A 16,192-nucleotide genomic window follows, 5' to 3' on the forward strand; every position below is an offset into this window, starting at 1 on the left:
CATATCATAGTATATTAGTAAATATAACCTGAAAAATAAGAGTCGAAAGATACTGGCACATTACTGGAGTCCTACACAGATATTAACAGTTATCCTAGTTGTCATCATATCATATGATCAAAACATGTCCCAGAGCGATGTTCCTCAGGTTTACAGGCTTGTCAGGTTCCAAAAGCAGGAGTAGTCTCAGCAACATATGGCTTTTCCCTTTCTGGCATCTGCTACAGCTGAGCCAAGAAACAATATCATCTTTGTTCTAAGCTTCTTTTGAGACACCAAGGTAATACTGGATTTCCCTTGTTGCAAAACGCATTTACTCATTCCTTTACCTTCAACTGCCATTCCTCCTTCTCTCCATTTATACTCAGACATTTCCTTGGAACATCTTTGAATGAGACCGTCGGTTTGGCCACTGGGCTGGCCCAGATTGCCATCAGTAATACTAATTTAGCAAGTACTTCCCACTCAGTCCATTTCATTCATATAAGGTTAAGGTTACATAGGTACCGAGCTAGTAGGCAGTCTGAAACACCAGGCAATATAACTGCATTTACTGTCAAGCCCAATTTGGCCAGATGGAGTAAGACATAGTCTACACCATCAGGCCCTTAGGAATTCTGACATAAAGATTTAAAAGTATAGTTACAGTTTGGGCTTAAGAATCATCCCTGCTTCTGGCACCCACAGTTGCAGCCCTAGTCCTAGGACCATTGCATCAGGTAGAAAAGAAGAAAGTTGAGGTGACGTGGGGAAGAACGAAAAAGGTTAATCATAAAGAGAAAAGTATAGTTGTACAAGCATCCTTTTCCATCCCCTCTTCCCAGAGAAGTAAAGGAATCTGTCTAGAAGGAACTCTCACTTAGCCTCCCTATTGTTGAGTGTGATCACACACTAATGAAGGCTTCATGACTTTATCTCCTCACATTTTAGACAACAAATGTTTCAATTGCCCGTTTCAGTTTTCTATCATATTGCTCTGAGGATGAAAGTGTTCCTTGGTCTGAAGAAGTGTGCCTCCATGGTCATTGATACAATATCTTCTGTTCTGGTCCTTTTATAGTACATTGAACATTTGCATCTACTCTGGGATAAGCAAAGCTCATACCAGAGTAAGTGTCTATACCTGTTAGGACCCATTTGTAGCCTCCAGGGACTAAAAGCATCAGTCCAACGTGACAGCTATGTGTAGGACTTTCCCCTGTGGAATTTGCTGCATAGCCCTCTGCCTCTCTGTCTCTCTTTTTAGCAGACAGAACAGTTCTTATTGGCATTTTGTGTCTCAGAGTGTAAGAGGAATATATCTAGATTCAGCCCATCTCTGCATTGCTACAGACCTCCAGTGTCCACTCATTTCATGGACCCAGGTGGCCATGTCAAGCAAGTATACCAGGATATCTGCTTGCCAGTACCAATCAACTTCCAGTTCTGGAAGGGAGTTCTTCTTGTGGGCATTAACATAATCTACTTTAATATACCCCTTACGTTCCCAGAGTGATTTCCCCAGGGCCATGTCCCATACAGGTATTCCTTTAATAGACCAGTTTTCCATTGCCCATCTGCCTAACCATATGGCCAGGCCATTTGGACACTTCCTGTGACTCAGTAAAAACCCAAACATAGGGGCAAACATGTAGTTCAGCCCATCGAGCTGATTTGTTTTTACCTTCTTCAATCAGAGTGGCGGCCTTCCAAACAGGATGCTGTCCCTTCACCTTGGAATTGCCATCCATAAACCAAGCAGCTCTTTGTTGATCAATAGAAAGCTGTTTATAGGGCACCGCCCAAGTGGCCCAAGTGGCCATAGGATCCAGCAGCTCCTCAGGTGGTTCCGAAGTCAGCCCTAGGTGAAAAGAGGCTGCCTGCTCGTGAGTACCTCCTTGCATTCTCCTGGTAGCATGATTCTATATGCAACATTTCCATTTTATTATGGAACTCTCCTGGGCATTGCCATCCCCTTTAGAGCTTTTCTCTGAAATTACCCAAGACCTTTTGGATATTTCAGGTTTTAGGATTATTTTGTGTCCTTTAGTCATAAGGGCAGTCTCAGTTAAAGTCAAATAGCAAGTAGTAATTGTCTCTCAAATGGAAATTTTCTGGTCCAAAATCCCAGCAGTTGTTGTTGGGTGGCACTCACAAGTTTTTGCTATAAGCCCAGTCTGCACTCCACACAGAGCTTTTGTACAGCAAATTAATGAACTGTGTGGGCCCATTTAGCATGTCCAATTATATTGGTGGAAGAGTGGATTTACATGCCTGCTGTTTTACAATGTAAGGTAGGGGACAAATTCTCCAGTCAGACACAACATCCATGCCCATAATACATTCAGGTAAAGGAGATTCACCACTTTACATAAAGTTTACTTTCCAAACATTCTGATTCTTATCCAGACATTCACCTTAATCCCATCAACTATTGCATTCCTATATCTTCCCATTCTAACTGTACCCCCTCCCCCATTAGGATTTCAACAGGTTATAGAATCACAGTACATGAAGCTCCCATGTCAAGGAGTCCCAGAAAAGTCTCTTCTCTGTCTCCTGATGATTTTAGCCATTTGTGTGCATATGGCCTTGGAGTTCTAAGGCCTGGGTTGGGTCAAGGGATCCAGACCCTTTTGTCAGACCTTATATTGATTAGATTATGGGTCCATCACTTAAGGTGATTCAAGGTCAGGTTTCTTTGCTTCCTAGCTTTTTTAATTCCTCCAAACCAGGGTAAATAGAGATTTGTTTAGGACGCCTTAATGTTAGGAGACCAGCAGAGTCTCCAGTCTGTCTATTCAGCCCACAGCAGTGCTTCTCTAAGACCTCTGTTTTGTCCCCATCAATGCTCACTTTTTTCATACATTTCTTAATAACCATTTAAATATTTCCACCCTGCTAGGACAAGTCCCTTGAATCTCTTGTTTCTTTTTCCCCATTTTCTTATGAATCAGTCTAACTTTATTTACTGTTTATTGCTTCAACATAAATTTTTCCTTGGGAAGCAGCTCTGAGGCTAGCAGCTATATGTCAGACCATTCAGAATCCAAACTTGGCCCAGCCTCAGGATCTACCCCAACATTCTCCATTACTTTTGTTTTAGCTAGTACAGATACCATTAACCAAGAAATTGTGTGTTTACTTTGTTTTTTATCATTTTGCATTTCTTGTGCTTTGACATAACTCCTTAGGAGTTAGATCTTTCATTTTAAAACTTCATTGCTAATTTTATCTCCAGTAACTAATTACAGTACAGCTGCAGTTCCATACTGTGGGTGACCCTGTGTTCATCTGGGCTCTAAAGATTCATTATCCCCCACCCTCTCTTCCTTCCTCTTCCCAGATCACAAGTTTCAGTGAGTCAGGGTCTTTTTATCAAATCCCACTTCTTAACACCAACTGTAAGGAGTTTTGACCAACTGCAGAAGTTAGCCAGCTACAAAGTTGGAGCACTCCATAAGACTGCCCTCATTTCTGACACCAATTGCAATCGAGGGGATTTCTAAAATCATCCTCACTTTTAATAATTCACTAGAAGGACTCACAGAACTCACTGAAAGCTGTTATACTTTTGGGTATGTTGTATTACAGGAAAAGACACAGGTTGAAATCAGCCAAGGAAAGAAGCACATATGGCAGAGTCTAAGAGAGGTACCAAACAGGGAACTTCTGGTCATCCTCTTCCATGGAATCATGGAACCATCACCTCCTCTTAGCCACAATATAAGACAGTATACACAGAGTATTGCTAACTACGTACATTCTCCTTTGCCTTTGGTGTTCAGAGTTTTTATTAGGACTTGATCACATATTGCCCACATGATTGACCTTTAGTCAGCCATTCCCAGTTCTTTCCAGAGGCAAAACTGATACAGTGTTTCCCAAAGCCCTCATAGTAAACCACATTGTTAGACTGTTTAGTGGCCAAAGCCCCCAGGCAAACAGAGACACTCTTATCAGGCATGACATAACAAGGAACTAGAGATCATCTCCCAAAAGCTGAGAGTAAAGGCCAGACCTCTCTTCGATTAAAGTTAAATTCTTCACTGTACAATTTTTTCCAGTAGGTTAAAAGATTAGATACCTTCCAGGTAGTCCATAAATTTTAAGATATTTCTTTACATATTAGATTTTAAGGTAAGTTACTTTAAATGTAAAAGAGAAAAACCTCTGCTCAAGCATATTCCCCAAACATATCTGGCCTTATGTTCTGATTTTAAAATTCTCACCTATTTTCTTTTGGTGATACAATATAGGTAATAATGGATATATTTTGAGCATTAGCTGCCTGTTCTCCTTGCTTGACACCCTGCAATAAATGCTGTACTTTCCTTCACTGCCCCCTAAAAAAAAGAAACCAAGAGACTATATTGACTTCTATGCTGTACAAACTTATACCTATTTTTACATATTGTACAACGTTGTCCAGCTATACTTTATGATTGTAGTCAGAACTTTAGCTCTCTGAATAAAATAGTTTAGTACTCAATTGGTTTGTTAGTTCTAGTATCCTTCTCTAACCAGAAAGGTAAAAATTCTTACCTGCTCTCTCATAATGTATCTTTAAACCCCAAAGTTGTATAGAAATTTTACTTTAAAAAAAAAAATGTACTGTGTGCTTATATAGTGTAGTTCTTCAGCTTATGGAGAATACTGTAATATATACCATTCTTACTTCATATTTTGCATTGCAAAGACAATACATTAAATATGATTTATTCTTAAGACAGATGGAGAGAAAATCACAAATAAATCCAAAATTTGTGATCCAAAATCACAAACCCATTTGATTGCTGCCATTTTGTATGCCTATAAAAATGCTTTATCTTCATTTTTTTTCTTCCTCTTGCATACAGGAATGCTTTCAGTTCATACTGCCAGCCCTACCTCATGCCATTGACCTTTTACGTGATGCCATTGTAAAAGTAAAAGAAGTGCATGATGAACTTGAAGATTTACCTTCCCCACCACCACCTCTTTCCCCTCCTCCCACAACTAGCCCCCATAAACAGACAGAAGACAAAGGGGTTCAATGTGAAGAAGAGGAAGAAGAGAAGAAAGACAGTGGTGTTGCTTCAACAGAAGATAGTTCTTCCTCACATATAACTGCAGCAGCCATTGCGGCCAAGGTAAGCCTGCTGAGAGAGACCCAGAGATCTAAAGGACCCACAGGTAAATGTATTGATTTCATCTCTTTCCATCCCATTCTTCCATAAGTTAAATACCACTTCAGGGCATCCTTTAAAAAAGAACGGGGATGTTCATGACACTCCACAGCTATATTCCCTGCATTATGTAGAGTTTTTGAAAGCATTGAAGTTTTGTTCTGAGTTCTGAGGCATTAAAAATTCTGCTGTTATCTATTGAAGTAATAGCTCCAATGATAAACAATGTGACATTTAAGAACTCTTTGAAGATGTCATTTCTGTGATCATAGTAAATATACAATGTTCATGTATTCAGAACATCAGATATTCACAAATTCTTAGAGGAGCACCAAACTGAAGGTAAGATACCTAAGGTGGTTCAAGAAATTAGCTGAGGAAGATTAATAAATATTTTTTTTAAAGACAAGACTTTTCAGCAGTTAAGTAGCACTTATTTAAGTATTGGACACAAATTACCCCAGTCATAAAGAGAAGAAATGGATGTAAGATATTCGTGTTTTTAATTTAATAAAGTAATAAATATTATTAAAACAGCATCAAAGTATTACAAGTTCTCTTTGAACAATTCTGGGAGTAAATATAGTACCATGAAGTACTTCAGTAAATTTAGTTATCATCTTAAAGTCACAGAACATGATTTACAGTATTATCCATATCTAGTATAACCCACCTTGTACACTTTAAAATCTTCAGACAGTAGCATATCACTTCTGGGAGTAATGATTGTTCATTGAGAGTGTAAAGATTGAAAATCTAATCACTATATGAAGTAATTTTTAAAGTTTTATGGCTCATCCAGATACTTTGGCTATGAGCATAGCATGAGAGGATTGTTTGACAATGTATATATTGGAAAGGATCATAGAGATCCTTTGGAAGTGTCCATTCAGACAACAAGTCGGTGGTTCTTTCGCTGAAGACGGGATTATTCTGTCTCCAGATCCATTCAGTGATCCATTAAGTCCTTACTTAAGGCTAGTAAGTATTTAAGTTGTGCGTGAGGTTTGTTTTGTTTTTATGGAAATGATTGATGAAATACATTATTAAATCATCATATGTTCTCTTTCTTTTACTCTTAATTAAAAGAGTTAAAAGTACCATCAGTTTCAGTCTTAAAAAAAACTTGTACCATTTGAAATCTAAGCTAATTTTGTCATTCTTCATTTGAAATTTTTGACATTCCATTGTTCCATTTGTTTTCACCCTTTTTCCTTTCCAGTCATTTTGCTTGTATAGTTTCATGTTTTCCTGTCACTATATTCATAGTTGTTATGTGTTGTGCATTAGAAGCATCCATTCTACACCAGTCCTGCTGTTATCATGGCACACGGTGAGCAGCCCATCCCTGGTCTCATCAGTTATTCCCATGATGCAACAGGCAGTGCAGAGGAACCGGTAAGACAAGAGGCTTTTGCATTAATGATTTTGCAAGCATACAGCCTACCTCCTATCCTTGGAGGTAGGCTATAGCATATGACGGAAGATGTGTTTTATTCTGAAAGACCTTCACTAGTGCTTTTTTGTGAAAGTGTAAGTGCCACTGAGTATCTTCCATCAAGGAATTTAATAGAGTTTCTCCTGTACCTAAAGTACTCTAACATCATTAAGATTTTGTAGTATGTGGCAATGAACTTTCATCACATGACTTTCAAGAAATTCATTGCTCAGAAGTTATCTTTTTCTTTAGTAATTTCATCACATACCTTAAAATAAGTTGCCTAGCTTAATTAAGATAATCCCTTAAGAGGATCACATTAAGTTTTAATATCCAAACAGATTGGTCAAGATAATATTTAATTTGTATTAATCTTGCTTTTTTTCCTTATGATTTTGCATCTTTTTTTCTTTTCTTTCACTATGTTCTCATTACAACCATTTAGAAAGTTGAGTCTTTGTACAAATTCTGATATTACTGATCTTCATATAGAAACTTTTAAGGGTCTGTATCACTTCTTTCAGTCATTGGCTGAATGATACTTTGTAAAAAGTGTCAGGCTAGGAAAGATTAAACTGATAAGTATAGCTGAATAAGCAGTGACAATTTAGACCATGGCTACAAAAGAAACCTCAGTCCCTGATATGAATATAAAATGAGAAGGAAAAATAAGAAAAATAAGTAATAAGTGTAATTTTGTTTTTAATCCTTAGGAAGAAAAAACACCCAGGATTTCAGGGGGATGCAGGGAGGAAAACTAGTATCAGTCGACCCTTGGGAGCTAAACTACCAAATGATGACTTTAACGCTTATATTCAACAAGCCGTGCCTGGTTGGAAACAAACTTAGCTAAGTCAAAGGCCAAGTAGAAAATGTAAATATTGATTAATAAAATTATTAATGAATTCCAGTTGACAACTGAATTCTCCAGCTATAGCTTTGCTATAAATTATAAACATTCCAAAATGTACCAAACTGTCTTTTGTATTCTCATATTATAAAGCAACCACAGCAACTACAATAATTATGCTGGTTTTCAAACTAAAATATTTGGAAGTTTCGTATTCATAACCAAGCTTTTAAGTTATATTCTGAGTTTCATATTACTACACAGAAAACGATTTGAATAACTCTTCAATAGTTAGCTCCTAGTGATCTGAATACTGGCTATTGCCAAACTGATCAACTTGCTTTTTCAGGAAACAAAGAGGCTTGAGAAGTGCTTCTCATAATGGATATTTGTTAGTTGCCTCTCCAGCAGCCATTTCCCATCCCTCTTTCTAACACTACACTACATTTCCCAGTCATATAGTTTGGGTGAGATTGACTAATCCTCCACGGTAGGTGGCTTAGTATAATCAGCATATCTGTTTCACATAACCATAGTTTTTAGTTCAAGGAACACATAATTCAGGCCAATAGGAGCAAGTGGGTCTCATCTATTCGATTTTATTTGAATGACTAGGAACATAGACTCTCTGTTTCCTATTGAATATGAATGAGGAAATATACAACTTGAAGAATTCCTAACTTGGAACCATGAAAGTAATGCCTGCCAATAATGGAGCCAACTGTAAAGAAGCATTCCTAAGAAATTGGAGAGAAAGAGAGGTACTCGGTCCTGTCACATTTTTCGACCACTTGCTCCAGCCCCTGATGAACTATACCTGCCTCTTGACTTTTCAGTTACCTGAGCCAATACATTTCTTTGAAGAAGCTAATTAGAGATAGAGATGGGTAAACTGTTGTCTGCAACCAAAAAGCATCGTAACTAATAATACTCAGTATGTAGTGTCGCATCAAAGAGCTGAAAAGTCTTTCTTATAATAACTGAAACATATCAAATAGGAATCCCTGAAGTTTCATATTTGAGTGAGAAACCTGATTCAAGAGAACAGAGAGTAGGGGCATGTGACACACGGGAGGAAAAAAGGAAATATAAATCTTGCCCCTCTGTGATTACTAAATAAGTGTAAAGGTCTTTTCAAGGAGACTGGATCCAAAGCTGAAGAAATAACAACTATACTTTGCATAATGCTTGTATTATTCTTGCAAAACTCCAAGCATAATGAGAGGCAAGGAGGAATTTAAGGCAAAAATAGCCATGGAGATACATAATAAGAAATCTTGTCTTACTGACAGAAATTAAATCTTCTGGAGAAGTCCCACATAATAATGATGGTCCCCAAGCTCCACTGGATGCAAGAAAATCTGCTGCTTGCCCTGGGAAGAAAAAGAGTTGCTGATTTCCTTTTGGGAAAGGATATGGAGAAAACAAATATGTTAGATTGGTATGGCCAGTCAGGACGAGTCTATCTTCCTAGGGCATTTATTTGGAACTTAAGAGAGAAAATGCTAAAAGTTAGCAACCTGCCACTCTTATAGATTTGCCTGGAGATAAATGATACCGTTACAAAAGACCAGAAACACTTACAAAGTTTTGGTCAGAAAATTGAAGAATATACATATTTATATATATATGGTTTTATTGTTTCTTCCTATCCACGATGATTTTAGTATATTAAAATAATATTGTCAGTCACTCTTCTAAACATTTTACATATACCAACACTTTACATACATTGTCATTTTACTTATGAGAAAATTGAAACACAAAGAGGTTAAGGACATAAAACCAGCTAGAGACTAAACTGGTATTCAAGTCCAGGCAGTCTGGTTCCAGAATCATCACTCTTGACCTCTCTGCTATAGCAACTCTCAGTGCAAGAGAGAAAGAAAAAGAATGATGTTATGGGAGATGACTAGCTAGTTACAAATTCTTCTAAAGAATGAGAATTAGGATTTTTGGACCTTGGTTTGGAATACTTGAATGATAAAATGCATTGCACAACCTAAGAACTGTGAACAGTAGGCTGTATTTACTCTGGAAGTTTGCTGGTCCAAGCAACAAAGCTTTAAGCTGTAAGCACAATTGGAGTCGGAAATATATTTAGATAAATCCATGAAATCAAATACTTCAGAGAACACAGTATGATATGTGTTGAAGGATAATATTTTTTAAAGGTTGAATCGTAACATTCATAGAAATATATAATAAATGTGTCAATTATTCTATTTAATTAATTAATGAGAGAACAGTAAGCTGTTAAACCAGTTCAAAGAAAAAAAATCAAAGGACACATACATATATCAACAGTCACAAAGACTGGGATGAATTTATAAATAGATACAAAATTGGTCAGTATACACAGGGCAATAATCAATTGTTCCTTCTCAAGACAAAATTTATTTGCATTTCTGTAGACAATAATTTGCATTAGCATTAGTTTTCTATAACTTGCAGAGTTGTAAAATAGTGAAAGTAAAAAGTGCAGATAACCCAGAAGAGTATACAAATCAGGACATTTAATAATCTTTCTTGCCCATTTTCTTGACAGCTCTCCACACCCCCAGTCATAATAATTTCATAATGATTTTTGTTGCAAAAAAAATGGCAGATCTCATTAGTTTGGGCTTGATTATTTATTTAGCTGCAACAAGGTATTAATTAACCAGGTAGCTTCTCTGAGTTTGCTTTGCAAATACTGAGGCTGCAAAATTAACTTCTGTCTGGAAGTTTTCATAGGGAATCTCAGATTTTACTTTTAAAAGTTTCTACTTTTGCCATTCCAAGTTTAGGAAACCAAGCCCCAGACAATCTCTTCACCCTGTTTCACCTGCAGGTACCTGTTACTGGGTGAATTCCTCTCTTCTCCAGGTCACCAAAAGTTCATTACCATATATAAGTGACCTTCCTTACCACATGCAAGGCTGAGACCCTCTACTTCAGGTATCAGGTCATTTTTCCTGGGAGGGCTTTGTAGGTATTAGCTTCATGAGTACAGCCAGTCTCTGTTCTTCAGAAGTGGTAGACGTATCTGATTAAATGGGCACCATTCTCAGACATGACACAGGTAAGTCCTTGGTTCCACCATCAGTTTGTCCAATTATATCCTGTTAAAAAGGAAGACATTCTTTTTTGCGGTATGCGGGCCTCTCACTGTTGTGACCTCTCCCGTTGCGGAGCACAGGCTCCGGACGCGCAGGCTCAGCGGCCATGGCTCACGGGCTCAGCCGCTCCGCGGCACGTGGGATCTTCCCGGACCGGGGCACGAACCCGCGTCCCCTGCATCGGCAGGCGGACTCTCAACCACTGCGCCACCAGGGAAGCCCTAAAAAGGAAGACATTCTTAATAAATCTGTGGAAATCACTATATTGTCAAGAAAAGTTAGCAGACCTAGTAAGAGTTTCTGAATTTTGAGGGACTCAGTGAGAATCAAATAGTTTTAAGAAATCAGGATGTACGAAATTGTGTGGGTTACATATAGATTGAGAAGAAAGAAGTTTCTTCACATACCCTGAAAATAGAACATTTAAAACATCAATAATATTCCAAACAAATAGCCAGGAAAAAATTCTTCTGTTTACTCAGTCCTATGTAATTAATTCTCATTCTACTAGATCTTAGCAGTTTGCTCTCATGAAGCTTTCGGCTTCTAGACTAATGAGAGTTTTGGAAATACTGACCCAATCCACTATTATAGTCTAAAAGTTATCTAAGCAATATCACTTCAGCAGTCTGTACCCAAGAGTATATTCTTTGAGGTGTCAGTAGTTGGAAGTATCTGGTACAGTTCTTTCTATGAGGCTTGTGAAACTGTCCTTCTTGTTAAATGCCCAAGCTCTGGTCTGTAGCTTACAGCATAACTTTTAGGTAAGCATAAAAATCCATCTGTAGGTGACAGGAACTTAATAGCTGTAGTTATTAACTGTAACCAATAATATCAGAATGGCAGGGAGTAAAATTCTCTATTGAGGGATGGAATATAACTATTTCACGAGTTTTTAAGCAGTATTTCCCCTTAAAGTAAAAACATTAGGGACTGGGGTTAATTGACAATTTCTCCAGGGACTTTACACAAAGCACACAATTAATGAAATGGTTATATTAATAACATTTTGCTTATATAAACTTAACCTAACTGGGCTTCTCTTTTGATATGATGACTTCCCATGAAATTTGTAGTTGTAACTCATCAAACAAATCTAATTATATCTTTCATCACTGTTATCTATGCTGAAAGAACAAATTTCTGTGATTTCTAGGAGCATGCCAGGAAATCTCAAAGATAGTTTTCAGTGAAAGATACCCTGAAATTTTTTAATAATTTCATTTGATTTAGAGTTGTCAGAGGAAATTTGGACGCTTGATTTAAGATAGGATCATGGATGCCTGAGAAATAATTTTTTGGTTGCCTTTTTTAATTAAAATGACAATAAAACATTTTTAAAAGCACAAAAGTTAACACAGTTGTTAAGAAGTAACTCTTTCATAACTGAGGAACTTTTTGTTCTTTTTCCCCTTAAATACTCAAGCATATAATAAAGTTAACATATAGCAGAGAAAATTATTCTGGTAAGACACAGGATCTCTGCTATCTAGGCAGATTACATAGATAGTGGGTAAAAGCACTAATCAGTAAGCCAAGGAAAGAAGCCCATCAAAATTAAGTGAACCTTGTTTTAAGTGAATGTGTCGTTTAACACATTTTATAACTTATTTTCAGGCTCGGGCATTATAAATCAAAGGAAATAATCTTCACTTTCCAAGTTTTATCTTTCATTATGTTCTTTCAAATATTCTGGAACAAACTGATACCTTGCTTTAGGATTACAGTTCTTTCTCAAATGACCCACAAGATGAAAACTATCTTCATAATAATATAATGATATAGTTTATTTAACATGCAACATGTTAATCATTGCTTTTTTCAAATGAATTAATAACTTCTTAAAATTTTTGTTTTGATTTCTAATTCAGTAAATATTGATAGTTATAACCCACATGTACAAAAGCTCTAGGAGTTCTAAATAAATTTTAAATGTATAAAGGGGTCCAGAGACCAAAACGTTTGAGGACTACTGCTTTAGGGCAATTTTTTTTTTCCCTTAAAAAAATAAAAGCACATGCGCAGTTGTATATCTCTATCACTGTTGCTTCTGCTATAGTCTCAGAGACTCATATTAAGTATAACTTTTAATGAAAGTCATTTCTATTTCACAGAGAAAACTTGGGGTAGATAATTAAGAACTATCTGACATGCGTATATTAGCAGACAGCAAAGCTCATAAACATGCATAATATAATATTCTATAGCAACATGCAATCCTTTGACTACTTGTTAAAGTAGCAAAAAGGAACATGTTCCTAAATATGACACAAATTTCTAGCATCTATATAGCAAATAAAAATAAGCAAAAGTATATAAACTTTAAATTATGATTAGTAATGAATGCAACAAAAGAAAAAATAGATAAATTGGACTCCATCAACTTAAAAACTTCTGTGCATCAAAGGATACTGTCAAGAGAGAAAAAGACAACTGACAGAATGAAAGAATATATTTGCAAATCACATGTATGAGAAATGATTAATATCTAGAATATAAAAAGAACTCCTGCAGCTGAGAAAAAACAAAGGGAACCCAATTGAAACATGAGTGAAGGATTTGAATAGACGTTTCTCCAAGGAAGGTATACAAATAGCAACGTGCACACAAAAAGATACTCAACATCACTAGTCATTAGAGAACTGCAAAGCAAAACCACAATGAGATACCACTTTATATCCATTCGGGTGTTTTATCAAAAAAAAAAAAAAAATAACCCCCCCCCCCAAAAAAAAAATAACCCAAAAAATCAGTGTTGGCAAAGGAAGTGGAGAAATTGGAACCCTTGGGCATTGCTGGAGGGAGTATAAAATGGTGCCACCACAGTGAAAAACACTTTTGTGGTTCTTCTAAGTTAGCCATGTGATCCAGCAATTCTACTTCTACTTATATACCCAAAAGAATTGAAAGCAAGCACTAAGTACACCAGTGTTTATAGCAGCTATATTCACAATGGCCAAAAGGTGGGAACAGCCCAAAGATACATGGATAAACAAAATGTGTTATACACATATAACTGAATATTATTAAGCCAAAAGAAGAGATGAAGTTCAGATACATGCTACAACATGAATGAACCTTGAAAACATGCTGAATTTAATAAGCCAGAAATAAAAGGACAAATATTGTATGAGTTCACTTACATGAGGTACTCAGAATAGTCAGATTCATAGAGGCAGAAAATAGGATAGATGAAAGTGGAGAGTGGGAAATTACTGTTTAAAGGGTATGGAATTTCTCTTTGGGATGATGAAAAAGTTCTGGAAATGGATAGTGGTGATGTTTGCATTACATTGTGAATTTGCTTAATGCCATTTCATTGTACACTTAAAACTGGTTAAAGTAGTAAATTTTATGTTATGTATATTTCACCACAGTAAAAAAAATTTACTTATGATTAGTACTTGATGTTTTCTATTTTATCTTATTTAAAAATTATCTAGGCTTCTAATGATTATCCATTAATTTAATGTAATACACTCCAAAGTTTGTTACCTAAAGATCTTGGAAATTATGTTCAAGCTGACATGCATTATGTAGGAATAATGTAAGCTTCTTCAGTCAATAAACCTGTATATGTTTAGGGAAAGCAACCCAAGAAAAACAAAATGTGTACTTGTATTATATTTAACATTAAAAATTATTTAAGACAATTTTTAAACCAAAATCAGTAAGCTAGTCTTATTTGCCAAAGATTTACCCTAACTTGGATTCTTAAAATATTTATGAGCTGGTTTCTAGTAGAAGATTCTTTTTTAAGTCTAGCATATTTGAAGTATTAGAAATTCAGTTTATTTGGGGAAATATTAGGAATAATTAACTTATTTAGGCATTTATCTCTGTAAGCCAGTCAGAACAGAGCTCCTTTAACTTCAGAGACAATATAGCTTTATACTTCCCAGAGATTGGGAAACATTTCACAATGATAAAGGGTAAAGGTCTTTCTGAATTACAGATAAACACAGAGAGGGCTCATAATTTCAATTCTGCAGCTTCAGCCACAGGTCCAGAGTAAATACAGAAACACAAAAACTCATCCCCAATACCCCCACACACAAAAAAAATCAAAGACCTGTTCTCCTTCCCACAGGGCACCAATTTCTTAATTGTTTTGAGCTCAAAATGGAGAAATAGACAAATAAAACTACAAGTTGGACTACAAATAAGATTGTCATCTTTCACCCAACAAAGAATGGACATCTATAATACATTTACAGAGATCACCAAATGATCAGACCATAAAAGCAAAGTCTCAAGCGTTGCTGCCACCAGGAAGCAATAATTTCCTGGCAGTGCACAAACTAGAAACAAAGACAAAACACAAATCAAAAAACAATGGGGGGCTTCCCTGGTGGCACAGTGGTTGAGAGTCCGCCTGCCGATGCAGGGGACACGGGTTCGTGCCCTGGTCCGGGAAGATCCCACATGCCATGGAGCGGCTGAGCCCGTGAGCCATGTCCGCTGAGCCTGCGCGTCGGGAGCCTGTGCTCCACAACGGGAGAGGCCACAACAGTGAGAGGCCCACGTACCGCCAAAAAAAAAAACCCAATGGGGTTGGGGCTTCCCTCGTGGCGCAGTGGTTAAGAATCTGCCTGCTGGGCTTCCCCAGTGGTGCAGTGGTTAGGAATCCACCTGCCAATACAGGGGACACAGGTTCAACCCCTGGTCCAGGAAGATCCCAAATGCCGCGGAGCAACTAAGCCCATGTACCACAACTACTGAGCCTGCGCTCTAGAGCCTGAGCGCCACAATTACTGAGCCACGTGTCACAACTACTTAATCCCGCGCGCCTAGAGCCCACTCTGCAACAAGAGAAGCCACCACAATGAGAAGCCCACACACTGTAACGAAGAGTAGCCCCTCTCGCCACAACTACAGAAAGCCTGCGTGCAGCAATGAAGACCCAACGCGGCCAAAAATAAATAAATAATAATAATAATGTTAATAAAATAAAAGAGATATTTTTTTAAAAAAAGAATCCACTTGCCAATGCAGGGGACATGGCTTCGATCCCTGTTCCAGGAAGATCCCACATGCCACGTAGCAACTAAGCCCATGTGCCACAACTACTGAGCCTGTGCTCGAGAGCCCCAAGCCACCACTACTGGGCCCGAGTGCCACAACTACTGAAGTCCATGCACCTACAGCTGGCGCTCTGCAGCAAGAGAAGCCACCAATATGAGAAGCCCGCACACTGCAACAAAGAGTAGCCCCCGCTCACCGCAACTAGAGAAAGCCCACACACGGCAACCAAGACCCATCACAGCCCAAAATAAATAAATATATATATTTATTTATTTATTAAACAAAAAACCAAAACAATGGGGTTTTGTTTTCTGTTTTTGTTTTTGTTTTTGGGGGGGGTCTTTTGTTTTTTAGTTTTTTTAAACCTAAAGAAACAATCATCTAAATAAAGTTCTGTTGGTATTTGGGATTCACCTCCAATTGCCAAGAAAAGATAGTTGTGGGCTTAAGCAAGTGCTTAAAGCTGCACTCCTTACTATACTACAAAGCTACAGTAATCAAGACAGTATGATACTGGCACAAAAAACAAAAATATAGATCAATGGAACAGGATAGAAAGCCCAGAGATAAACCCACACACATATGGTCACCTTATTTTTGATAAAGGAGGCAAGAATATACAATGGAGAAA

General features: G+C 37.3%; 1 protein-coding gene across 14 annotated transcripts in view; it reads left to right on the top strand.

Annotated features, from left to right (window-relative positions):
- The window catches only part of GPHN (gephyrin), a 651,195-nt gene that overhangs the window by 375,498 nt on the left and 259,505 nt on the right, over positions 1-16,192 (top strand). For 8 of the 14 annotated variants that reach the window (XM_055088534.1, XM_055088535.1, XM_055088537.1 and 5 more), the window contains 2 exons: positions 4,839-5,111; positions 6,438-6,545. In XM_055088534.1, the coding sequence (XP_054944509.1) occupies positions 4,839-5,111; positions 6,438-6,545 (381 nt within the window). The remainder of the gene's footprint in view (positions 1-4,838; positions 5,112-6,437; positions 6,546-16,192) is intronic. The other 6 variants (XM_055088536.1, XM_055088538.1, XM_055088539.1 and 3 more) reach the window with 1 other exon arrangement.

Source organism: Physeter macrocephalus, chromosome 11, assembly GCF_002837175.3.
Source record: "Physeter macrocephalus isolate SW-GA chromosome 11, ASM283717v5, whole genome shotgun sequence".
Classification (NCBI taxonomy): Eukaryota; Metazoa; Chordata; class Mammalia; order Artiodactyla; family Physeteridae; genus Physeter; species Physeter macrocephalus.